Source organism: Aythya fuligula, chromosome 20 (assembly GCF_009819795.1).
Source record: "Aythya fuligula isolate bAytFul2 chromosome 20, bAytFul2.pri, whole genome shotgun sequence".
Taxonomy (NCBI): Eukaryota; Metazoa; Chordata; class Aves; order Anseriformes; family Anatidae; genus Aythya; species Aythya fuligula.
In genome coordinates, this window is record NC_045578.1 from 8,536,380 (window position 1) to 8,561,590 (window position 25,211).

A 25,211-nucleotide genomic window follows, 5' to 3' on the forward strand; every position below is an offset into this window, starting at 1 on the left:
CGCCAGCCCTCTGCGGCTGTCCCAAGCCTTTGGGGACAATCAGGAAAGGTCCAAGGAGGCAATTTGGGAACTGCGGCTCCCCCCTGCGTGCTGCCCCGGGGTTGTACCCCCAACCCACCCGGAGGGGCTCACCCCCTGCCCGCATTTCCCCCGTCGCCTCCTTCCGCTTCCCGTTGCGGGGCGCAGGCTCCGCCTCGGCCTGGGCGCAGGCGCGGGGCCGGGCAGGGCAGAGCCGATCCGAGTCGTGCGGGGCCGTTCCGAGCCGGGCCATGCCGCTCCCGGGGCCGGTGAGCCTGCGGGAGCTGCTGCTGGCGGCCGCGGCCGGCGCCGAGGGGAGCGGAGGGGCGGCGGCGGCGGCGGCTGCGGGGCCGGGGCCGGCTCCTTCGTCCCCCGGCGAGGAGGAGGTGTGCGTGGTCGGCATCTTCGGGAAGACCGCGCTGCAGCTGTGCTCCGAGAAGGCGGCCCTGGTGAGCACCGTGTGCGACCGGCAGGTCTTCCCCCTCTTCGAGCCGGCTGACCCCGAGGAGGCTGGAGATGCTGGCGGGACGGAGAGCGAGCCGGCGGCCAAGGACTACAACGATCTGCAGGCGTATTACAGCCAGGAGAGCAGGGTGCTCTACCTGGTGCTCACCTCCATCTGCGACACGCCGCAGCTGCTGAAGGCCTGCGGGGACCTGGCGGCTGCAGAGAGCAGGGAGAGCGCGGCCGGAGGCCCCGGGCCGCTGCCCCACGCCGAGGCTCACGAGTTCTGGAAGCACCAGGAGAAGCTGCACTGCCTGAGCCTCCTCTACCTCTTCTCCGTCTGCCATATCCTGCTGCTGGTGCACCCCACCTGCTCCTTCGACATCACCTACGACCGCGTCTTCAGGGCGCTGGACGGGCTGCGGCAGAAGGTGCTGCCCTCCCTGAAGGCTGCCATCAAGGACTGCCCGGTCGGCAAGGAGTGGAAGCTGAACTGCAGGCCCTGCCCGCCGCGCCTCCTCTTCCTCTTCCAGCTCAACGGGGCCCTGAAGGTGGATCCCCTCCCGAGCAGGGGCCAGGACCCCTGCAGCCACCTGGAAAAGCCGCCCCCCAAGAAGCACTCCCCCAAGAGGAGGTTGCAGCACGCCTTGGAGGATCAGATCTACCGCATCTTCCGCAAGAGCAGGGTGCTGACCAACCAGAGCATCAACTGCCTCTTCACCGTGCCCGCCAACCAGGCCTTCGTGTACATCGTGGCTGGGGGGGCCCAGGACGGTGAGGATCCCGTGGCCATGCTGCTCGATCAGCTCAGGAGCAACTGCACCATGAGGGAAACGGACTCGCTGCTGGCTCCCACGCTGTCGGGACCCAGGAGGTACCAGATGATGCGCCACGGCAGGCAGCAGCTGTCCTTCTACGCGGAGAGCAGCAGCAGCAGCTCCAGCTCCTCTGGGCAGCTGGTGGACTGCACCCTCAAGGAGTTCTTGTGGCAGCACGTGGAGCTGGTGCTCAGCAAGAAGGGCTTTGACGACAGCGTGGGGAGGAACCCGCAGCCCTCCCACTTTGAGCTCCCGACCTACCAGAAGTGGGTCGCTGCGGCTTTGAAGCTGTACGAAGTGACCATCGAAGGCAAAGACGACGACCCGACTTCTCTCACCGGGGAACTGAGCTCCAAAATCATGGGCAGCATCAAAGTCTTGGAAGGCTATTTAGACATAGACACCAAATTCTCTGAAAACCGTTGCCAGAAAGCCCTCCCCATGGCCCACAGCGCCTATCAGTCCAACCTGCCCCACAACTACACCATGACGGTCCACAAGAACCAGCTGGCGCAGGCCCTGCGCGTGTACAGCCAGCACGCGCGCGGCCCGGCCTTCCACAAGTACGCCATGCAGCTTAACGAGGACTGTTACAAGTTCTGGAGCAACGGGCACCAGCTGTGTGAGGAGCGCAGCCTAACTGACCAGCACTGCGTGCACAAGTTTCATCTGCTCCCAAAAGCAGGTAAAGAAGCTCGGCTGGGATTGATTCTCGTGGTTTAATTTCGTGCCTGTTTTAAAATGTCTCAGGGTGAGAGCACCAGCTCTTGCGTGTTTATGGAAGATGAAAGCATGGGAAGGATGTGGATACTGAAGCTTGGCGCCGCTAAAGCTTCAACTTCCTTGAGCGTCATTAATTGCAGCAGAGCTGTTGTGCAGGTTGCTTCGGTGTTGCCCCTGCTGAGATGCCCACTCACAGCCAGGAGGTACCATTCTGATTTGGAATGGCGCCACCACCCCGCTTATATTGAGCAATGTTTAGGAACACGTTTGCTGTTAGTAGTAACTTTGATTCTGTATTGCTGATTGAAGGAGATACACTGGAGTTCTTCTAACGAGATACAGAACTGAAAAAAAATATCTCCAGGAAAGTAAAAGTGCCCACCACCTCCTTCTTTCTAATAGTTTGATTGAGTTCAGTCAAGGGATAGAAACTGAAATAGGTATTGCAGGCTGAAGAAGTATTTATGCCTTTTAGGAAGCTTCTAAAAGCAAGGCAGATTCAGTTGAGCAGTAAAATCTACACTGGAACTTAGTATAAAAAGCGGGAAAGAGAGAAGGAGATGCTGATAAATAATTTTATGTACATGTATAGCAAGGAGGAGGCAGTGGATGAAGGGAACCAAAGAATCTCTTGAATTAGTGGGTAATTTGGGGATTGTTTGATTTCCCGTTCAGGTGAGAAGCCAGAAGCAGACAGAAATCCTCCAATCCTGTACCACAACAGCCGGGCTCGTTCCACTGGTGCCTGCAACTGTGGAAGGAAACAAGCTCCTCGGGACGACCCCTTTGATATCAAAGCAGCAAATTATGACTTTTACCAGGTAACTACTGAGCCTCTATTTTTGCTTCAAGCAGTGCTTTTGCTTCATCAGCAAAATCTGTATTCTGAAGTGGCCACAGATAAGTTTCCTCTTAACTTTATCAAGTTGTAAAAGTTGCTTGGGGAAGAGATTCTTGGGAGCAGGAATTCTGTGCGTGATGGGCTGTGTGGGCAATTTCAGCCCATACCACTCTGTGCTGACAGGAGCATCTTCGTGTGTAGTGGTTCCCGTGAATTTGAAGCCCATTGTGTGTGGGCTGTACTTCCACTGCCCCTTTGATTCTCACAGTCTGCACGCCTCTTGAACCCTACTTGGACCTGCTGCATGCTGTGGCTCCGAACTCACTTGTGCCAGAGACAAATTAGAAAGTTAATTTTCTTTTTCTGCATTTTCTTTTTCATAGCTTCTGGAAGAAAAATGCTGTGGGAAACTGGAGCACATCAATTTTCCTGTGTTTCAGCCAAGTACTCCTGATCCGGCACCTGCTAGGGACGAGTCCTCGCCTGCTCCTCCGGAAGGCGAGATCGAGAAACTAAAAGAAAAAGAACCTCAGACTCAGGGAGAAAGCACAGGTCTGAGCTTGGCCCTCAGCCTGGGTCAGTCGACGGGCAGCTTGGGCACGTACCCGCCTGACGCCCAGGCTGGAGGGGACAATGCTGAAAGCCACGGGCAGAGTGGGGACTCCAAAAGTGAGAAAAGGCCGAGCCTGGTAGATCGTCAGGCATCCACTGTCGAGTACCTCCCTGGGATGCTCCATTCCAACTGCCCCAAGGGCCTTTTGCCCAAATTCTCTAGTTGGTCACTGGTGAAGCTGGGGCCTGCTAAGGCTTATAACTTTCACACGGGCCTAGACCAACAAGGCTTTATCCCGGGAACAAACTATTTAATGCCTTGGGACATTGTCATCAGGACGAGAACTGAAGACGAAGGAGATTTAGATACCAACTCTTGGCCTGCACCTAACAAGGCCGTCCCTGCGAAAAGAAGCTCAGTTGTGATGGGAAGAGGGAGACGGAGAGATGACATCGCTCGAGCTTTTGTAGGATTTGAATACGAAGATGCACGTGGCAGGAGGTTCATGTGTTCAGGACCCGATAAGGTCATGAAGGTGATGGGCGGGGGGCCGAAGGAATCCGCCATCAAAGCCCTCAATTCCGACATGCCGCTCTACATCCTGTCGTCGACTCAGGGACGAGGGCTCAAGCCACATTACGCCCAGTTCATGAGACTCTTTGTGGTGGTTCCGGATGCTCCACTGCAAATAACGCTAACGCCTCAGGTAAGAAATGGAAAAGGGAATCTGGTCACTGCAGAGAGAAGCTTGAGCGTTACAGGACTGGAAGGCACAAAGGTGATAGGCAAAGGGTGTCAGCAGGGTGCTACAAGGAGCTCCTTCCAACACCAAAAAAATTCAGTCAAGTTCTCCAAAGTGGTAGTTGAAAAAAGCACCCAACATATCTGGTTTGTAAACAGGTGTTTTTTAAAACTTCAAGATTGGCTTATGCCAGCTTTACACTTCGTATAAAGTAAGTTTTTAAAAATATTTATTTTATCAAGAATGAATTAATAACATTTGCTCAGATTGGGAAAAAATGTAATTTTTTTAAAAAAAGATGACCAGTGAGCAATGACTGTGGAAGAATTAAATTAATGATTTTAAAAGCCATAGAGAAAAGCAGTGATTCATTGCTGATATTTGTTATCATTATTTGTTACCATTTCAATTTAGGAGGTGAAAAAGTGTTTTTTTCCCATGACTTGGATGTTGGTTTTTTTTTCCCAATTTCAAGTGTATATCAAAGAAATGGAGAAAAACCTCCATTTACGCTTTTTTTTTTTTTAAGGTTGTAACATCTGGGCAGGTGTATCATCCTTCAATTACTGCTATATGAAATAGCGTGTACAGAGGTGGTCATTATTTGTTAGAATATGGCAAGAAATCATATTGGTGCTCATTGTATGGTATTGTTACTGAGTACAAGTCAGTACCGAATGCGTTCCATATGAGTGGTGGGAGGGGAAGCAGTTCTGGAACATCTTGCAGCCCTTTGAGCTGTTCGAGAAGTGCTACACGCTCCTTAATATTGAATCACAAAACAATAGAATTGGCTTCTTTTATGGAAAACCTTCAACTACTCAGATATGAACCTGTTTCTTCCAGAAGTTAAAGGAAGAATACTGACTGAAATGTGACTCCCAATGCCAAAATTCCACCAGTATTATAAAAACATGCAATTTAGTGCAGCAGTTAGTTTTGTTCTTGTCCTCCTGCCTCACTAATCTCTGAGGTTTTGTGTGTGAAAACTGTCAGCCATCTGACTCCCCAGGGAGCGTTTCAATTTATCTTTTTAGAGGAGAGTGGGATGAAGTGGAAGAAAATTAATGCCATTAGCAATCTATCACGTTATTGTTTGGAACTGAGGCAAGAATTGAAGGTTTTATTTATGCTGATCCTTCTTTTTCTGTTCCCAGGTTACATCTATATCACACTTTACGACTCCTAAGGGTGTGTTTTTAGTTGGAAAATCTGTTAGGCTGTGCATTGTAGGTTCCACACGTCAGTTGCTCATATGAATAAGGCTTTCTCAATCTTCTGATATGAATTATACATGACCTATATTAGATGTTGCTGAAATCCTTCAGCACATGGGTTTAGGTAACGGTTCAGGCACGTCTGTGCTACAGTACTGGAAATCCCCTGTTAACGCAGTGTTGCGTGCGTCAGAGGGGCATGGCTTGTGTTTGTGTTGAGGTTTTACCAATGACAGCCACATCTGCAGCCGTAAATTCAGCATCTTGTCAATGGTAGAAGTGGGATCTTGTGGATGGCTCATGGTAGTGGCACAGTGGTGTCCTGGGATGTGCTGAAGTGGGTAAGATCTTGACTGTAGGTGAGACTTAGACACTTAACAGACTTCCTTGGATTCAGTCGGCTCTTAAGTTTTTATTCTAATGATGTTTAATTATCTACCCATGTCCTTTTTGTTTTCAGGTTCAGCCAGGGCCACCACCTTGCCCTGTATTTTACCCTGAGAAACAGGAAATAACCCTTCCAGCTGATGGACTCTGGGTGCTTAGATTTCCTTATGCATACGTGACAGAACGTGGACCCTGCTTTCCTCCAAAAGAAAGCCAACAATTAATGAGTTACAAAGTTCTTCGAGGAATACTGAAAGCGATTACACAGTAAGAATTGTTCTGGTAGAGTGATTTTAGTTTAAAAAGACTGTCTTCAACCTAAATTATGGTTTTTGATTCGTGTTTGTTACCTAACAGTTATCACTGTGATCTAGTGAACCCCACTGTATTTCACTGGAACACATTTTGGAAATAGATATCAAAGTGGAGAAGGGAATCCAAGAAAAAAAAATGTAAGTCTTCTGTTAATTCAATTTTTGTATGTAAAAAAATAAAAGCTGGTTATCATGCTGAGCCTGTATTATTACGTTCCAATGATAATGCTTTTCCCCATTGTGTCTTTCTATGCAGTTATTTAGGAATACTTAAAAATGACCATTGCCTGAAATCAAGACTTTCCCGTGTTATATTGAGACAACGATAAGCAAAATCTCTTCTCTTTTTCTAAACAAGCTATTTGTCTGCAAAGAATTGATGCTTTTAATGTGTTGATGTGAGAAATTGTTCACTTTTGGTCTTGTTTAAAAAAATAATTACAGTTCTGATTTATATTACTAGCATAGCCAGAAACTGCTTGTTTCTATACCAAGTTGAAATATTTTATGGCATTTGTATTCATAGATCAGATTTTGTTAAAAAGCTGACCTAAATTCATGCTTTGGAATGACAGATCTCTTCTGAAACTAAACCTGCTGGTAAATTTGTGAAAATTAAAGCACTGGAAGTTTGGTCAATATCAGCAACTGCAGCTTAAGTTGTCAGGAGAGCTTGACTCGTGATTAAACAGACTTTGGGTTGCTAAAAGGAAGCTTTTGGCCTCGTGTGAGTCTCAAATTATGGGAGTTCCGGTAATTATGTGACTATCCTAAAGAGGCATGACAAGATGCTTAAATTGGCAGAGCTTTGCAAATCTCTGTGACGAGAAATTAGTCGTGGAAAGTCAACTCCGAACTTTTTGTTGAGGTAAGATGTATTGCTAAGTGGCCGTATCCTGAGACCTAATTTAATTTCCAGAATATTTGTCTTTAATGAGACTGCACGCTAAATTTAATTTGCCAGCTTGTAATAATAATTGCACCACCTGACCGGACTCGAGACCTGGTTTCTGCTCCGCTGATGCGCGGAAAACACCTCCCTCTGCCTGCTGAGAAGACAATCCTCCCCCCAACCCTCCTTAACCAATTAAATTGGCTGCTCCAGAATGGAAATAAAGTAAAAAGCACTACAGCGAGCCAAACGGGGGCAAAGCGAAAGGGGCGAGAGCCGCCAGCGGTTACAAACCGCCCGCGGGGGGCAAAATCACCTCAGGGAAGGGCGGGAAGGGCCCGGGACCCCCGCGCCTGCGCACGGGGCCCGCTGCCGGCCCGGGGGCGGAGGGCGGGCGGTGCGGCTGCGCGGCCGTTCCTCAGCCGTTCCCTCAGCGGCTGCCTCGCCTCAGCCGCTCCCTCAGCGCCTCCGCCTCGTCGCTTTTGCCGGCTGCGGGCAGCGAAGCGGCTTTCTCTGCCGCAGGATGTCGGCCACTCTCTACCTGCTGTCCACGCTGGGGGGTTACGTCCTCACCTCGGCGCTTCTCCTCAAGTGCCCGGGGCTCCTCCACCGGCCCAAGAGGCAGCGGTTCCGCTGCCGGCACATCTCCCACCGCGGCGGTGAGTGAGGGAAAGGGGAGCGGGGCCCCGCCGGGGGGAGGCTGCGACCGCCGAGGGGTTCCCCTCCCGCTCGGGCTGCCTTTAAACCTCCCTGCGGTAGCCTAATTTTAGGTGCCACCTGCTGACCGGTGCTCGATTTCAAAGCCGAAGTCATCTCCCCCTCAGAACGCGTCGCCCGCAATCAGCTCGTTTTGCGTCGCTCTTCGTGGTTTTCCTCTCAGCCGGGGGTTTGCTTTCCTCCTAGGGATTCTGCGTTAACGATAGCTTTGTTCCTAACGAGATGCTGCCCGCCGCTTAGCTCAGGTGTGAAACATCTGTGATCCGCCGTCCTGCCTCTGCCCGCCCGTCTGCTTTGCCCTCTGGTGTCAGGAGAAATGCTGCTCTTGCTGCCCTTGCTGCTGGAGACAGCTCCTGCTTCAGTGCCGTGGTAAATCCAAGCCCATTTTGTGAGTCTTGGCCCCTCCGTGTGCCTTCCTCCATGGCCTGGTGGGTAGGCTGGTTGCTTCTATATAAAATAGCCAAAAGGTGCTTCTAAAGTTTTTTCTAGCTTCTTTACGTATTTGGAGGAAAAAATGGAGCAAATTCTATTCTATTCTATGTCCTGTTCCCTGCTGCCCCTTGCAGCTCATGGAAATACTGTCAATCGATCTTCTAGTAAGCATTTTGCTCTAGATTGTGTGGAAGATGTGACGGATGCTGAGTTTAAATGTTGGTTCCAGTGCCAGTTAATGAAGTGTTTGATCACAGGTCTAGTCAGTTGTCCTTAGCTACTATCTCTGCCTTGAATTATTCAAATGCAAAAATTAGAGCTGATCTCCTCAAGCTCTTACTACATGGATTTCTTTTAGTTGGTTTATGAGATAGATTAGCCTTCGTTATAACTCATAGACTTATGTATAGCATAAACGCTCCTTTTGGTTTGGAATATGCGTATTAGCTGTTACTTACCAGGGCTTTTCATTCCACAAGGGTTCTTAACTTTGATTGTTACCTGCTTGTTAATTTGCAAGCTGTTTCAAAGTTGCGGATGACTTTGTAGGAACTTGGTGTGACCTTAATCTTCTTTTGTTCTCACTTCTTTGCAATGACCTTAGTTAAGATATACAGCCCTAAGCCTCAAATGCAGGCGTTTAGGCCAGTTGCACTAAGCACCATTAGAACGGTAGAAAAGCCTTACTTAAGGGGAGGATTATTATTCATTAGGCGTTCAGAGACAAAGTCCGAGGTCTTCAAATTGCTCCTGTCTGCAGGTATAGGGAGAAGTACGCCCAGGGTAGAAGTACATTCCTTAAACAACTCAGCAGCCTTTTACTCACTGGGTACTATGAGACTGAAGATCACTTACGTTTCACCCTGTGTAGTGTTTATCTTGTAACTTAAATTCCTGTGGGACTTAGGTGCTCATCTGGCTTTAGTCATGCTGTAGCTTCAGATGCAGTATCAGGTTTCCTATTGCACTACTCCAATGAAGTTAGGAGCTCGAGGTAACACTTAATTTGTTTGTCTTGGTCCTCCCCGAGATAAACCTCTGCACGTGAAGCTTTGTAAGTCTGCGGGGCTTGGTTTTCCTTCTGTTTTCATGCAGGAATTTTCTTATCTCAGGTTATAGCTCCTCTGTGGAAGTATCCCTGAATTATTTCTTTACTTCTGCATAGTTTTAAAATTGCTTATGTCTGAGAATTATAAAGATTTATTGGTACTCTGTGCTAGAGTCCTATGTCAATTCCAGCTGTGTGGATTGCAGAGCCTTTGACCTGGGGTAGCATTCTTGGACATAAGTGTGTATATTCAGCTTGTCCGAGATTTTTACAGAATTAAAGAATAGTTGAGGTTGGAAGGGACCTTAGGAGATTGTCATGCCTTGACGTCCCTGTTCAGAGCAAGGCTACCTACAGCAGGTCGATCAGGACCCAGTTTTGGGGACATCCAAGGATGGAGACTATAGCCTCTCTGGACAACCTGTTCCAATGTTCGATCGCTCTTAGAATAAATTTTTTTTTTTTTCTTCTCATGTTTAACCTGAATTTCCAGGATTTCAGCTTGTTCCCATTGCCTCTCATCCTCTCAGTGTGCAGCACTGAGTAGTCTGGCTCAGTCATCTTTACTCCCTCCCATCAGGTATTTATTTATACGTGGTGATAAGATCTCCCCTGAACTCCTCTAGGCAAAATAATCCAGTGCTCTCCGCCAAGAATCTCTCTGATTCTTGCATGCAAGAATCTCTCATCCCTGAATTTTCACAGCCTTTCTCTGGATTCGCTCCAGTAGATCCATGTCTTTCTTGTACTGTGGAGCCCTGAGCTGAACACCGTGCTCCAGCCATGGTCTCATTCTTCCTAGTGGTGGTCACTGCTTGCACAGCGGGGGGACACCCCAGAATTTGTAAGGGTTGTTTTCGTGAGCCAGTGGTCGGCTGATTCCTACGTGTCTCACAGGGGTGCTTTCAAAGCTTGTTTGTTGTAGTTCCCTTTCCTGAATGTGGTTTGTGAAACCCATGTTGCTGATTTGCAGCTCCCGTTTCAGCTCATCTCTAAACTTTTTTTCCTCATTTCCCCAAAACACAAGTCAGGCTTTTTGTTACCAACTGCATTGACTCACCACGCCTACCTCCCTAACACGCAACTTGTTACTGCAGTCATTTAAAATTTTTAATTTTGTAAGTTTCTGCCAGAAATGTTAGGATAATGTTTTGATCACTTTTTCCCCCCCTTTATTGCAGTTCAGGCTGTACACACAACCGACAAGTTACCTAAAACTTAAAACTAAAGTTAGCTGCAATAAAAAATAATCATTCAGGTCTTACGCAGGTTTTTCCTGTCTGTTAGGCAATCATCGGAAGTATTTGATGAGATTCTCTCGCTCTCTTTTATCCCTAGGTCATTTCTGCCACTCAGCCTATTCCTAATTCTGCAATCAAACTTCATAAATTGGTGAAGGTCTAATCACAGAAGTTGCTGTGGATTTTACCATCTTGGTTTATGTTAAACCACAGAGGTTTTGTCATTTTGATTCAAAGTCAGTTAAGCCTTTGTAAGCTTACCAATGCAAGCTAACCTGATAAAAACAATATTAAATTGCCAGTTGTGTGTGCACAGAATTGCGTTACTTTAATTAAATAGCTAAACACAGCGTTAGATAAGTGTGTAATGGTGAAGCCTCCTTAATAGGCCAGGCCTTATTGGAGCTTCTGTAATTGTTGTTTACAAAGCCTGGCATTCGTCACTGCAAAGAGCAGTTGGATATCCTCATCGTTCCGTGTATCTTCCTGAAGTTGTTTTGCGTTTCGGTTTAGAGTATTGCATGTTTGCCAAGGCGGGAAGAAGGCACAACCTTTTCCAGTCCCTCACCAGGCTGATTTTTACATAGAGAATGATGGCTTCTGAGTTGCAGAGTTTATTCCTGCCTGAGAGAAAAAATAATTTGCTTGTCTTTTAGTAGTTGTGTTTCATTCCTGCTGTATGAGACCTCTCTTTGCTGGCAGCGTCAGTCTCTACTGACAGAGCTGCACCACTTCAGGAGGCCTCCTTGGACTGAAAAAGGTTGTCACCTCTTTGACTGTCAACTGGGTTACGTGTTCAGGGAATAGCAGCTTCAGTCTTCTCCCCGCAGCCCTTGTCACCTTCCCTTTTACTCCTCTCAGTAGCTCTGAAGTAGACCTTACGCATAATGCCCTTACTGTGCCCGCGGAGCATGTTGTCTTAGCCAAATCACAATGCTTTTAAGGAAAAACAGGACACCCAAAAGCTGGTAAAATAAACACTTCAGTTTGCATATTCAAAGTATTATACAAATCAAAGATAACTTTTTTTTTTTTTTAATTGTTTAACCTTGACAAAGTCCTTTCTCTTGGGTCTCTCCAGTGGGTCAGCAGCAGCTGGGATTTCTGGCTTCAGCTTCATACTCATTCCCCCAAATATTTATTCAAAATATGTACATCTTTAATCCATTAATTTTGTAAATACTTCCTCTGGGATTGAGGGAAGGAGAAGGATTTAGTTCGTATTCTATTTTTTGTTATTTTTAGGTGCTGGAGAGAATCTGGAGAACACGATGGCAGCCTTTCACCAGTGAGTACAAACAGAACCAATAACACCTGCTCCTGTGGTGTTGTCATGTCGTTAATGAGTGAAGTAATCACAAAAAGATCGGGCTTCCATCAGTTGTTTGGGTTACAGTGTCCTATTTCTAAAAGTCATCTCTCCTTTGAATGACTACTATGGATTGCTAAACATTACTCCAATTTAAACATGAAGACATTGGGAAACCACAAACTATGATTTATACATGGTAATGTAGTAGACTGGAGTTTGCAAATAAAACTCTTGAGGCCACCTCCTCCTCTAAGTAATTAAACACAGAACAATATTGCTTCCGTGTCTAATGGAGGTTGAATCTGCCAATTTGTCATTATAAAGCTATTTTTCTAACTAATATCATAGACTTTTTTTTTTCCTAGATAAATTGATATTTCTCGAGGTATTTCAGATCACGGTCTGTACCAGTGTGCTAATTAGTTTACAAGGCTGGATTTCAGGTGGTCTGATGAACTTGCTGACTGCTGTTATCTGTAAGCACCTCTCTTAGATTCTCCACAGATTCCTGGAATTCAGTTCCCTCCTCTTCAAAGGTTAATCACTTGTTTTCAGGGAGTATTGTGACTGAAGTCTTAATGTTAACAAACTTTTAATATACTACCCATTAAGTTATTAAAAATGTTTGTGTTATGTTTTTTTTTTTTAACCTCATACACATACTTTGTTTGAACAATGTGTGAAAGCCTCTTAGGTAGGGCTTTAAAATTGAGTTGGTACTGGAAAGCCTTTTAAGCCTTCAGCATTTAAGAAGCAATAAATTCTATTAGTGTTCCCAAAAACATTTGAAAAAGCAGCATATCTAAAATTCCAGCTGCCGAAGAGTAGTGACCAAATTATGTGGGCTACTCTTTGTTCTTGTTTTTTTGTTTGTGTGTTGTTTCTTTAAAATTTCTTTTGTGTAAGTAGCCTCATCAGTTTGCACACTTCCTTGCAGGCTGAGTAGTGCCAGCTTTCCTGACCAAACAGTGCTATTGAAAGTACTGCGGTATTTTCTATCTCCATGGAAGCTTAGCATAGCTTTCTGTTTCATTCCTGCTGGCCTGCCTCTTTTCAGCTCTCCTACTACACTTTCCAGAAAGTGTTTCTTTTTTAACCATTTCTGAATTTTGATTTAGTATCGTACTGGCTTTATATGCAGAGGGCTCTTAAGAAGAAAAGTTGTAGCACAACTTATTTTTATTTCATTCTCAGAGGTAGGCTGTAGTACTTATGGTAAGGACTGCACTAGGAGTCAGATTGTTTTGTGATAATTACAGGCGTTTGTCTGTTTCTCTTCTGACCATTTTAATTATTTTACAGCTGTGGTGTAACAAACGCACTGAGGTCCACTTTTTAAACTGATCACAACTGCCAATAGCAAAGTCCAGTTACTTGTTTTGAGATTGTTGTGGCTGAACGATAAAGGCATATTCTGCAGAAAGCAGAGTCAGCAGTTACCTTGCATTAGACAATGGAGAGAGTTCTGGCTTCCCTGCAAAGGGCTGAAGGCTTTGTCCTTCTCACCCTCTCACTGCCATCTCCACTAGTAAGCTAGCAAAAGGATTTGGGTAGAAAACCAGTGATCCACATGATGAAAAATCATCTGGATTGGCTCAGATGGCTGGTATAAACCAATTTGTAACCCATCAGATTTTGTGTGAAGCCAAATAGGGTGTGCCTGAACGAGTTGTTTCTGCAGGTTCGGGCAGGAAGGCATATTTGACCATTGATGTCGTTGAATCCAAAAGAGAATTCTTGTCTGGAATATGTGACCTGTCCCCTTGGTTCCATAGTAACGAAACTATTGGCAAGCAGGTAGTTTTATGTATGCTATTTGCACTGAAGGGATTGTGGAATATTTAATATTGTTGCATGATGACAAAGAAATGGCTCTAGTATGGAAACAAAGTGTTTGGGGGGGGATGTAGGGGAGAAAACCTTTGTTGGTAACTTCCAGTTCTGTATCAGCGTAACTTAACAAATATTCCTGAAAGCAATTATCAGCTCTTTGTACCAAAACTGGTATTTTTTGTTTGCCTGATAGATAAAACATTCTTCAGATTTCTTGGGTTGTAATCATGTTATACTACACTTAAATGCTTCTGCAGTGGTTTTAGATTGTAGAATAATTCTTTTTAAACTAAAGGAGCCATCTGTAGAGTCTTAAAGGATTTGGAGATCTGGCATAAAAGATGTTCTCTTATTTTGTTTACAAGTTTAATTGTCCCTAGTGCAAAGGTAGTTTAACATTGTCTTGACGGGAAGCTGCTAAGTAAACTCTCCAGACATTTCTCTTATCTTACTGTATTTACATTTATGATCATACTGGGCTTAGAGAGAAAGGTTTAAACACTACAGTTACAGCAATAAGTGTATGTTGTTAGCTTAGTATTTATAAACTCTGTACATTGTGCTACTTTAGGCCTTGCCTAAGGCATTATTTTTGGAGGTAAGGCATTTCTTAAATATTTCCTGGTATTTCCTATTGCTTGAAAGCAGTTGGAGTAAAACAAGCAAAGAGCTCTACCATCCTAATTTGCAACTATGAATCTGCTTGACAACTGGAGTTCTGGTGCAGTTGGATCAGAACATATTTCACTCCAGATGTTCTCCAGACTGAGCCTTCTCTGCAGCACCCTGGGTCTTTCAGATTAGTACAGAACTGCAGAACAAACTGATCTATAGCTGGAAAAACTCAGCCCTTTAAGGAAGCTTCTTAACAGCAGGCTAGTGGTAAGAGCCTGGCAAATGCTCAAATTTGTTAACAAGGCAAGTAGTTGTTCTCCTTTATCCATTCAGCATCAGTCATGAACTTTTTAAACAGCAATATTTCTAATAAATGTTGGTGGTTAAATGGTAATACATGGTGCTACGTGGGGATGGCCTCTACAAACTTGGCACATCTCCTGCAGTATAGCTGGAGATGCTTTTCATCGGGAGGAAGGGTTGCGCAGAACGGGCTGCCTAATAGGATTTTTATTTTCCTCCTAATTAGTGGCACCGGAAAACAGTTAACAAAGTGCTTTAATTTGACAATCCCCCTCCTGAACATTATCCCAGCTGGACCAGAAATTGTGCTAAATGCTTATGGGGGGATGTTCTATTTTTTGTTTTGTTCCTGCACTTGTAAATGTTTATGGCACGCCTGTACTTCAGCAGTCAATAATGCCTTTTTCTTAAGGAAAAGGCTGTACTCACGGATACTAAAGATTTGCTCAGAAAGAGCAGCCCAGTGTTTTAAAGGAAGTGTTCAAAATTCAGGCTGAGACATTCAGCTATCCGCTAGAGTGATACCTTCCGAGTACCTTTCTAATGAAATGAGCGATTTGCTTCTCATTAGAGAAAAGCTTTTTTTTTTTCTCCTAGGAGGTTTATTGTAGTTTTTTCATCAGTGTTACTACCACTTTCTGCTTTCTTTACCCTATAAAAGCTTAACTAATAAGAGAAGAGGTAAACTTGGGATTGGATTAGGACTTTACAAAGTGGCTTGGAACATGACTAGCTAATTCAGCAGCATTTGAAAAATATAAGCAGCTGTTTTAATGACTTTTATTCTTTTTTTCATCAAATTATTTTAAGAATATGTAGTTTTGCTAGCTGAAAAAGCCCAAAACGTGAACGTCCCATTGGTAATGTACTGAGCCTTCCATTCCTGACTAACTTAGAGGAAGTAAAAAAGGCGTTCCTATCCTTGTCATGTTGTTTATGCTTACTACATAATTGTTCTTTTTAACAAGCCCTTGTCTTCTTGGGATAAATGTGCTGATACTGATGAGCATCACACTTAACATTATGAAACAATTAAAAAGAAAAATGAAAATGAAAAAGAAGTAGATTTCTCAGTATTGAGGCGGTAGGCTACAACAGACAGAAGTGTCACTCCATCTCTGTGGAAGGCAGAGCCAAGGCTCCCAAGTCCAAATCCCGTTTCTGATTCATAGTACTTTGTTTATTCTTGCATCAGCTTTCTGCTGCAACAGAATTATTTGTTTCTTGCTTGGCAGTAAGGTTGTGAGGATGCGTTGCATCATAAAGCATCTAAAGCACTTTCTGTGGGGTTAGTTCAGTTGAATAACACGTACCTGGTACGTTTGGACCTGTACAAAATACACGTGTGGTTCAAGGCAGACTTCTTTGCTTCCAGTGCAGTTAATATAGGAACAGACATGTTGGAGCTGGATTGTCACCTGACGAAGGATGAGCAAGTGGTTGTGTCCCATGATGAGAACCTGAAGAGATCAACTGGAGTCGATGTCAATATATCTGACCTCAAATACTCTGTAAGTTGAAGAAAAAGTGTTTAGAACTGTGTTCATAGAATGGCTGGGGTGGGCAGGAAGGGGATGTGCGCTTAGTATCCAAAACCTGAGGAAAGGATTCATCTAGTCTGCCAAAAAAACATGAACTAGGCTCTCAATGTAGTCAAGGGATAAAAACAGGCACACTTCTAGAGGCTGATTAACTCCATCCAACTGCAGTGTGGATGAATAGCTCTCTGGAGGCGGGCCTGTTTTGCCATACCGGTGACAAAGGAAGCTTAGTCAAGAGCTCCTTCTCCTATGACTGGCTTTTTAATGGGCAAAGCTGGTAGAGGAATCCTACCTGCACTGACAGTTTTAAAAGCCTGTTTTGCAGAACTGGCTTTCCATCTGATATGTAAGTGGAATTCTCAGAACTTTGAGATTGGTATCTGGAAACATCTTGCCTTATTCAGCTGCAGGTAATGCCAGTTCAAAAATGCCGAATAGTTCAACTATGAATGAACATTACACTTGCAAAATCACTTTTTAGGCAAGAGATAAAAAAAAAAAAAAAAAAAAAAAAAAAAAAAAGAATGAGTTTTGTCTTTACAGTTAAATTGCATCCCTTATGAATGACATGTTTTTGGACTTTTTCAATATAAGTCATGATTATATCCTTGCATTTAGTCTTCTTTTCTTTTTTTTTCTTCTTTATTTTTCAGGAACTTCCACCATATCTCTGCAAATTGGATGTCACATTTCAGAAAGGTAAGTTTTTGTCTTTTACTGTTTCAGTGCACAGTTACAGTAACTAATATCCATGTGACAATTTCTTCTTTTGGCAAAGGGAATAGAAAAGTGTGTATTTGCATCTATCAGTATCTGGGTAAGAGAAATGTTAAGTATCTAGAGAAGAGAAGTGACAAAATATATTGTAGCTTTAGAAACTAAAATACATACTTTTTTTATACTGGTTGACAGTGACTAAATCTAAGATGTAAGATATCTTTTTCCAAGTAAACATCTCAGTTGTTTGCTTGTCTAGGTCTTGCAGCTGCTTTCTAGTTCCCCTGTGACCTCCTCAGAGGGTGGTGATTAAAAATCTGTTGTCCAAAAACAGAAAGCAAAGGCAATTTTTTTACAATTCAAATGCCCTTGTGGTGGTTCACTCTGAGCTTGAATATGAGATGTCAGATAAAACAGGTATTTTCAGAGGGAGAATTAAAAGAGTATAGTAGTTACTGTATGTATGACTTAAAGATCAGTATAAATATTACTGAAAGAGGAAAACCTCAAAAAAGATCAACCTGCTTTCTTCTGAAAACTGTGATTCTTGGGACTGCAATGTAAATAAAGTGTGCAAAAAAGTTTCAAAATTGAAAAATACTTAAAAATGCACCAAGTTGAGCTCCATAATATGTTATTTTCACACATATACATCTTTTGTTTATGTATAGTAATACAGAGAGCCACAAGCAATTTCAAGCACTAACATTTTTGTATTTTGCCACCTGTTCCCTTTACATAGTATGCTTCTCCAGTACATTTTCCTAGAAGGAAAAGTTTTTCTCATTTGGTCTTATTTCATATTAATCTCATTGCATTTGGTGTGTGGTAACTGAGTCCGTGTTGGCTAGTTCAGGATTTTAATAATGCCTGCACTTCTGCTGTTGCAAAATTACAACTGAATTTCACATAGTTTGACCCCAAATGTGAAAATGGCTCCATACGTTTTCATTACAGAAGTGAGCTTGCCATAATTAACTACAGCTATCCAAGTGAAGTTGGTGGATTTTTTGTTTGTTTTTATTTCCAAAATGTGCTAATTCTAGGAATCGTGTTATTTTTTTCTTTTAAGATGACAAATGCTTTGACATCTCAGCTTTTACCTACAGTATATTTATAAAAGGTCACAGCAGTGACAACTGTCTTTTTTCCCCAGAATGTCACTGTGAGGGAAAAGATAACCGTATTCCTCTCCTGAAAGAGGTGTTTGAGGCATTTCCACAAACTCCTGTCAACATTGACATCAAAGTGAACAACAATGTGTTGATCAAAAAGGTACATGAAAAGATGTGCTTAAATGAGACTGAATGTCATGGGATGTTGAAATTCCAAAAGAAAAGAAGTTTTTGGAGTTGATAGCGGTCTGAACCACTCAGGTCTGTGTTCTTGGGGAGCTTTGTCCTTCATGAGTTAGATTTTGCACCACATATGAAGTAATGCAGAACAAAGAGATCTAGTGCAGGATGTTTAGTGAACAGCTCTTTACTGACCTTTTATCTCAGCATAAAACTAATGATGAAATGCCAAACTGCTAGAAACATCTTTGTTGTGTACTTCATATGAAGGGTCTTCTTGTGGACCGTTGCCTACAAATGCAGCATGGAAACATGGTGTAATTGTAATGATCAGTGCTTATGATGGAAGAGGAAACCTGCTTTCCATGAGATACTGTTTTGGCATCCAGTTTTTCTTGTAGGCGTAGTGATACTGCCTTTTATCTGTTGTCCTGAACACAAAGCAACATAATCAGTTTAAAATGGGAGATTGTGTAGAAGAATTCTCTTTTCTATAATGACTTACACACTCGAAAATTAGCAAGTAGAGATTCAGTTAAGCTATTCCGCACATAATATTCAATGAATACATGTTAGGTTTCTTTTTGTTGTTGTTCTATATTGCAGGTTTCAGAGCTGGTGAGTCAGTATAAACGAGAGCATTTGACGGTATGGGGGAATGTCAATTACGAGGTTGTATCAAAGTGTCTTAAGGAGGTAAGAATGGATACAGCTGAGCTTTGTTCTTGCGTGCTTGTTACTGTGTGATGTGTACAGAAAAGCACCCTGTAAATCAAGATCAAGTGAGTTATGCCAGACTTTTAGTTATGATCAGAAATTTTGCACTTAATTTATTGTAACAGTGTAGTAAGCAGAATGGAGTCAAGCACAATTAACAGTCATATATTCTGCAATAAAACATTTTAAGGAATAAAGCATAATCACATTTTATATTTGTTTTGTAATATATGGGGACTTACATTTCTATGCCAGGACCTCCTAGTGCCAGTATTGCACATCATTAATCTGGTATGAAAGCAATTTTAGAAGGATTGCTTATTATGTATTTCTTTTTATTAAAATAGTGGATGTGGGTATCAGTTGCCACACACTTATATATATTGGTATGAAGCTGTTTTACAGCTATAAATTCTATTCCTTTTTGTGCTATGAAATTGTACAATTTAGAATTAAATGAAAGCTATGCTTAGTCCAAGGGAGTTATGCAGATGAGTGAAACTGATATAGTTAAGACTACAGATACTGTACTGATTTATCTGTGCTCTGAAACAGGACAACACTTTGCTACCTGCACAACAGTTGCATTTGTTCATTAATGCTTGAATGTTTTGATTCATAGACCAGCTTCTTCTAAAATTTGTTGTGGAGCAAGCTGATGTAATACCAAACCGTAGCAAGCTCTTTATCAAAGCACAGCTCGGTCTTTTTGGTAATATGAGTCAAAGCTAAAATGCTGCGTGGTATTGTGCAGTCTGAATTGTCAGGTCACAGAAGCGGTACTGGAGACTACTGAGACTTCACCTTTTCAGGTTACTGTTCCCCTTCAAATTGTGTAAAAGTTGGATTACGAGTTACCAGAAAGAGTAATTTAATTTCAGTGGCATGCATAACGTAGACACTTGGCTGTTTAATTTTTAGGTGTGAGTGCTAAAATTTAAACAAGTATCATTAACATATTAAAATATATTTTAAACAAGATGAGTAAATTCAATTGCAACAAATTCAACAATCTGCCAAGATAAATTAGAAACTTTCTCTCCTGGTTCCTGCAGAATGCTGATATTCCCATCATCTTCTGTTTGCAACGTGTCCTCCTGCTTCTTGGCCTGTTCTACACTGGTCTGCTGCCGTTCATTCCTTTCAAGGAAGAATTCTTGGAAATTCCTATGCCTTCCATCATCCTCAAGTGAGTTAGAGCTGGTTGGTGGGTGCTACACTAAAATGGTAGATAAACTATTGCATGATAGCGCCAACCTGAGCATCAGTTGAGTCGCTGACCTCAGGCTGAATAAAGACTGAAATAAAATGTTTCTAAGGGAAATGCACTGCCCAAGTAGATAGGTAGATAATGATCTAGTACTTTCTGAAGGAGCTGTATCAAAATTTATGATAAGGGATTAAAGTTGTCTTGGAAGTATTAATTTTTTTTGGGATCTGGAGAAATATGAGTCCCAACCATTAACGTTTTCATTTCATGAAAAAGTTAAGGGACATTAAGGCCTATTTGAGTAACTGGCTTAAGTTAGGAGTCCATTCTTCTTGGTGATAGTTTGACCGCATCATGTTAAAAGTTTTTTAGTAATGCCTCTCTTTCAGAGCTAGAATTCAGTCAGTCCACTTGTGTCCTTGGTGGAAGGTGGAAGGGTAGATTATAAAGCGTATGCTTATCATTCTTCATGGTTCTTTTTTTCCACAGGAAAATCTGAATATTTCAATCTGTGCTCTGGTAATTTTTTTTCTTCTTCAACAGGCTGAAAGAACCACAGAAGATGTCAAGAAGCCAGAAATTTATTATCTGGCTAGCTGACACGTAAGATTTTAATCTTATTAAATTTTTAATCATGTTTTGTTTATACATCGACAATTGGCTTAAGCAACTAAGAGTAATTTATTGCTACAACTACTTGATAAATTATGATTTTTTCAGTTTCTTTTAGCATTTTTGTCAGTGCAGCATAAATCATGTTCAAATCTTTCATTGATGTTCCTGTACATTTATTTATTTGTACACTGAAATATACTGAGGCATAGTAGCAGTGGGGAATATTCCAGTTTGACCTAAAATAGTTCTTGAATACTCTGTTTAGTTTCTGTTGTGTAGTAGCTTTCATTTCTTCTAGTGGGAAGGATAAATTATTCTGAAAGCAGAGGGATTGATTCATTGGCCATCGTACAAGGGTATCTGTACAAGGAAGGAGGTGCCCACTGAATTTGTTTTTCAGGAGAGTTGATACAAATATCTGTAGCTAATGCAAATTTCTAGATATGTTCGTTAGGCAGTCTTGAGTTGTTTAAACTACATTTCCTGTAGTTCAAATCCCTTTATTGTAGAAAGCATTGAATCTAAATGTTCTGTGGAAAAAATTGTTACAGAAGGTCAACGGATGTTGAGAATTTTCTTGAACAAATATTTTTTTTTCTCCTTTTTGCAGACTGCTAATGAGGAAAGCTCTTTTTGACCACCTCACTGCTCGGGGCATTCAGGTATAGTGTGGCAAAACTAAAGCAAATCTGCTTTTGATCTAGTGAGAATTTGAACCAGCTGGGTATGGCCTTAAGATGAGTTCATGTTCTCTGCCAGAATTAATTTGCCTATGTAGTTCATTTAAAACAAATATATTTCTTAATCTTAATCTTCTGTTATCAAAACACTTGGTAGCATCCAGTTAGAATAATCTTTTACCAAAATCTGTCTAGCTTTTCACTATTGATGGAATTTGTTAATTCTTAGATCTGTTAACGAAGTGTAGGCAGCATGTATTCTGAAGTACAAGTCTGTTCTGTTACTAGCATTGCAAATTTCTTTTTGGTTCCTAAACAGTAGCTTCTGCTGTTACAGTTGCAGTCCTTTAGTTTCAAAGGAAGAGATATAGGTTTGAAAAAAGGTTTAAAAAACTTAAATCCCGTTAAGACTTTTTTTCACTTAAAACTTCAGCCTGCAAATTTGTGAAACTGCTTACCTGTTTGGAGCTGCCTTTTTGTTTTTTGTTTTTTTTTGTTTGTTTGGTTGGTTGGTTTGGTTTGTTTTTTTGACTTTTTGTGTGTCTGTCTTTGGCATCGCAGTCTAATCGTTCTAAAACAATTTAGGTCAACAGTCACTTTTTTTTTTTTTTTTTTTTAAGGATTTCCTGTATTGATGTGTTTTTTCTCTTCTCTTCCATACTGCAGGTGTATATTTGGGTACTGAATGAAGAACAAGAATACAAGAGGGCATTTGATCTTGGAGCAACTGGAGTCATGACAGACTATCCAACAAAGCTCAAGGAGTTTTTACACAATTATCCAGCGTAAGGGAAGAAAAACAAGGAAGACCTTGCAGAATAAATTCAGCCAAGGAATGTCATCAAAAAAATTTGAGCAATGTACGCAAATCATTTTGTTTGAAAGATATAGCTGGGTGATCCTTGACCTTGTTGTCAGGTTGCTACATAATGTAAAGGTTGTCTATTTATTTTAAAACTTTAATTGCATAGTTTATGTTTGTAAATAGATCATTTAGCAAAGGTGCACTTCACTAATAGTTATGGTTAAGAAGAAAGTTGCTGGATAGGATACCTGTAGATAATAAGTGTTATTTTACCTGTCACACTGTCACGAGTGTTCCTAAGCAGATGTAAAGACATGTCAATTACTCCAGTTATATTCTAGTGTGCAGAAACTAAAGAACTCTTGAAAGTGTACCCTTGTGTATATATTGCTTGTGTTGCTTTTAATTTTCAGATAACTTGTAGAGCAAAAATGAAAATGCAGAGGAGAAATAGCAGAATCTGTGGATGGCCAGTTAGTTTAGCCTGTGAAGTGTAGTCAGTAAAGACAGTCACTTGGTCAGTGAAGATTTTCTTAGCTATTCTTACTCATCAGAACACTGAGCATGAGTTGTGGCTGTATTTAGACCCCTTTTTGATGTGACAGTAATACTGTGACTTACTGGTCAAGCTCTAGGTACAGCATTTAAGCCAGCTTCTGGGCTTGATGCTGAGTTCCAGTGCAAAGCTGTAGGTTTGCCCCTGGTTCTGACCTGCCTGTCAGGCTGCCATGGCGTGGCAGTAGCCAGCCTCCCAGAAAGGAGAATTACACTTAATATAGATTACACTTACTTTGAAATAGTCTTTTCATGGAAGAAACCAATGTTTTAGAAGTCTTTTGCACTTTAATAGTTTTAACATCTGTTGACTTGATAAATGGGAAGTTGTTTTCAGGGTGAGGGACCAAAGAAGACTTTGTTTGGTCAGGAGTTTTAGGAACAACGTAAGGTTCATTTCAAATGAATTCACCCAAATCAGATTCATGTATGTACTTAAAACAGGAGCAGGTGTCATTCTGGGATGTGTGTAAATTTTAGTCCTTTCTCTCCACAAAAGTACACTCAATATTCCTGAAGTTTATGGGCATGGACGCAGGATTAACTTCAGCAGCAAAAGCCAGGAATCCCTAAGTATTATGGAATGGGGTTGGAAAGGAATGTATTTCTGGAAGCTGAACACTGTTCTGTCACTGTGAACAGATGCTATGTGTGTGTCAAACAGATTTGAGCCTGCAATGCCTGTGTGTTTTGGTGTTATGCTAGTGTTAAGGTTTTTCAGAAAGAATTTAACTATTTTAGCTTAATTAATCACAATGATGTATTCACAAAACTCGGTCGTTTAATCATCAGATACTGCTGGAACAAAACTATTGTTTAGTGATGATATCATCTACTTCTTAGAGGAACTTCACTTGAAAAGGATCTCATTCAATAATAAGCCAGAAACAAAAGTATATTAACTGCAAGATATACTCCTTACTATCAAATTTTTAAAGTAATTAATTTTTTGCCCTTGCTTGCTCAGATTTGGAAGGGCTCTTGTCTCACTTCAGGGAGACGAGACGCCATGCCATACCTGTAATCATGGAGCATCTTTGTTATTTCATTATGCCTGTTTGTGTTAGAATGTCAAGTCCATCTGGATGGATAATCACGTTTGTGTGATGTCCGTTTAAGGGAAGGGAAATTCCTTCCTATATTTTTTCTACTCAGTTTTTTTGCTATCAAATTTCCAACACACACACCTTCGTAAAGATGCAAATGTAACTCTGGTTTCAGAGAACACTACTAAATACCACTTAGATGTTAAAAGTTCTTTTAGGCTAGGAAAACCTGAATCTTAAAGTGCTACTCTTGATTTCTGGACTTGATGTCTCAAGGGACACATGATGACTTAGCTTCTCTCTCAAGTTTTCCTCATCACTGCCTAAGTAAGCTATTTTGTTTTATCTTTTATTGAATGACAAAACACTTAATAAAATTAAGTCCATATTTTGATATTTCAATATAATCTTCTGACAATTTCACTCTAGCAGTGGTGTTGGAAACTTCTGCCGTCAAAGATGCTCAGCACATTCTTCAACCACTAGTCTTCCTATGTCTGATGTAGCTTTTGACTGTGCTGTTCATACATCACCTCTCTGATAAATCTACTACTTAATATCTGAAATTTGAGTAAGTCAAGCTACGTGGGAGGGAGGGGCTCGGTGCTGGAAAACTGACCAATTTATTCAGTCACCCATTTGAATTCCAGTACAAGAGCTAAAATTTAATCTTATGAGACAGATAATGTAAGGATGAAGCCATGAATCTGAGTACCCGTGCACAGGGTTTGGGCTGTGATAACTGTTTGTAACAAAACAATATGGAATTGAGGGAATTGTAGAATGTTTATTCTATCAAATCATTATTTTGAATATTCCAGAACATGCTGTGTGATTTTTTTTTTTTTTTTTTTTAATTAAACCCTTTGTACAGAAAAGCACTTGTTGATCTTGCACAGCTGTCCAGGGGGATGTTCAGTTAATCCCTCTCTCCAAGGAGAGATTTTTTTTTCCTTTGGGTAATTTTAACTCTAAATATTGTTTAACACTTACTGTGTTCTCAATCCTGTTGCAAATACTGTATGTATGAAGGATGATGCATGTATTCCATGCACTTTTAATTTGCAGAAAATGCTGTGGACCTCTCTAGCTCAAAATCTATGAAGTGACTTTTTTCTTTTCTTGTAAAGAAAGATTGATGCTCTTGAAATGTGACACGTTCAAACATCTTTGCTCATAAAAGATCTAAACCTAAATACTACTTTCTTGTGACTTCTTTGCCTGAAAGGATAGTTTCTGAGGTTACTATTTATAGCGTTGTAAACTTCAAAGTTTTGATGGTGGTCTTTTATGTGGATAGGGTTGCTCAAAAGAGGGGGACATCTTAAATGCTCTGAACTTTCTCGAATTTTTTGGCAATTATGTTGATTTCCTCATAGTAATTATAGCATCTGCAGCTAAATGAAACCTGCAGGGGATTTAAACATGCCTTTGCCATGAGTAAACGAGCTCTTAGCTAAAACTTTTGAAGTCAATTCCTATTTGATTGATCTTTGGTTCATTTTAAGATAGAAAGTAGTCTGTGTATGCAATGCTAGAAAACATTGTAGAGAATTTGCTTGTTCAATACTGCAGTGTGT

The 25,211-nt window shown here is 41.8% G+C and overlaps 2 protein-coding genes across 2 annotated transcripts; both read left to right on the forward strand.

The window, feature by feature from the left end:
- The first annotated feature begins 379 nt into the window (after positions 1-379).
- SMG8 (SMG8 nonsense mediated mRNA decay factor) lies at positions 380-6,770 on the forward strand. Its single transcript, XM_032201194.1, has 5 exons — positions 380-1,965; positions 2,679-2,824; positions 3,228-4,103; positions 5,817-6,010; positions 6,101-6,770. Exons 1-5 carry the CDS (start codon positions 1,254-1,256, stop codon positions 6,156-6,158), a joined length of 1,986 nt encoding a protein of 661 aa, XP_032057085.1. The 5' UTR covers positions 380-1,253; the 3' UTR covers positions 6,159-6,770.
- Positions 6,771-7,373: 603 nt separating this feature from the next.
- On the forward strand, positions 7,374-24,832 carry GDPD1 (glycerophosphodiester phosphodiesterase domain containing 1). The gene is made up of 10 exons (XM_032200897.1): positions 7,374-7,608; positions 11,633-11,675; positions 15,826-15,961; positions 16,645-16,690; positions 17,865-17,983; positions 18,610-18,699; positions 19,776-19,909; positions 20,474-20,533; positions 21,156-21,207; positions 21,892-24,832. The coding sequence occupies exons 1-10, from the start codon at positions 7,473-7,475 to the stop codon at positions 22,012-22,014; spliced, it is 939 nt and encodes a 312-aa protein (XP_032056788.1). The 5' UTR covers positions 7,374-7,472; the 3' UTR covers positions 22,015-24,832.
- Positions 24,833-25,211: the final 379 nt, after the last annotated feature.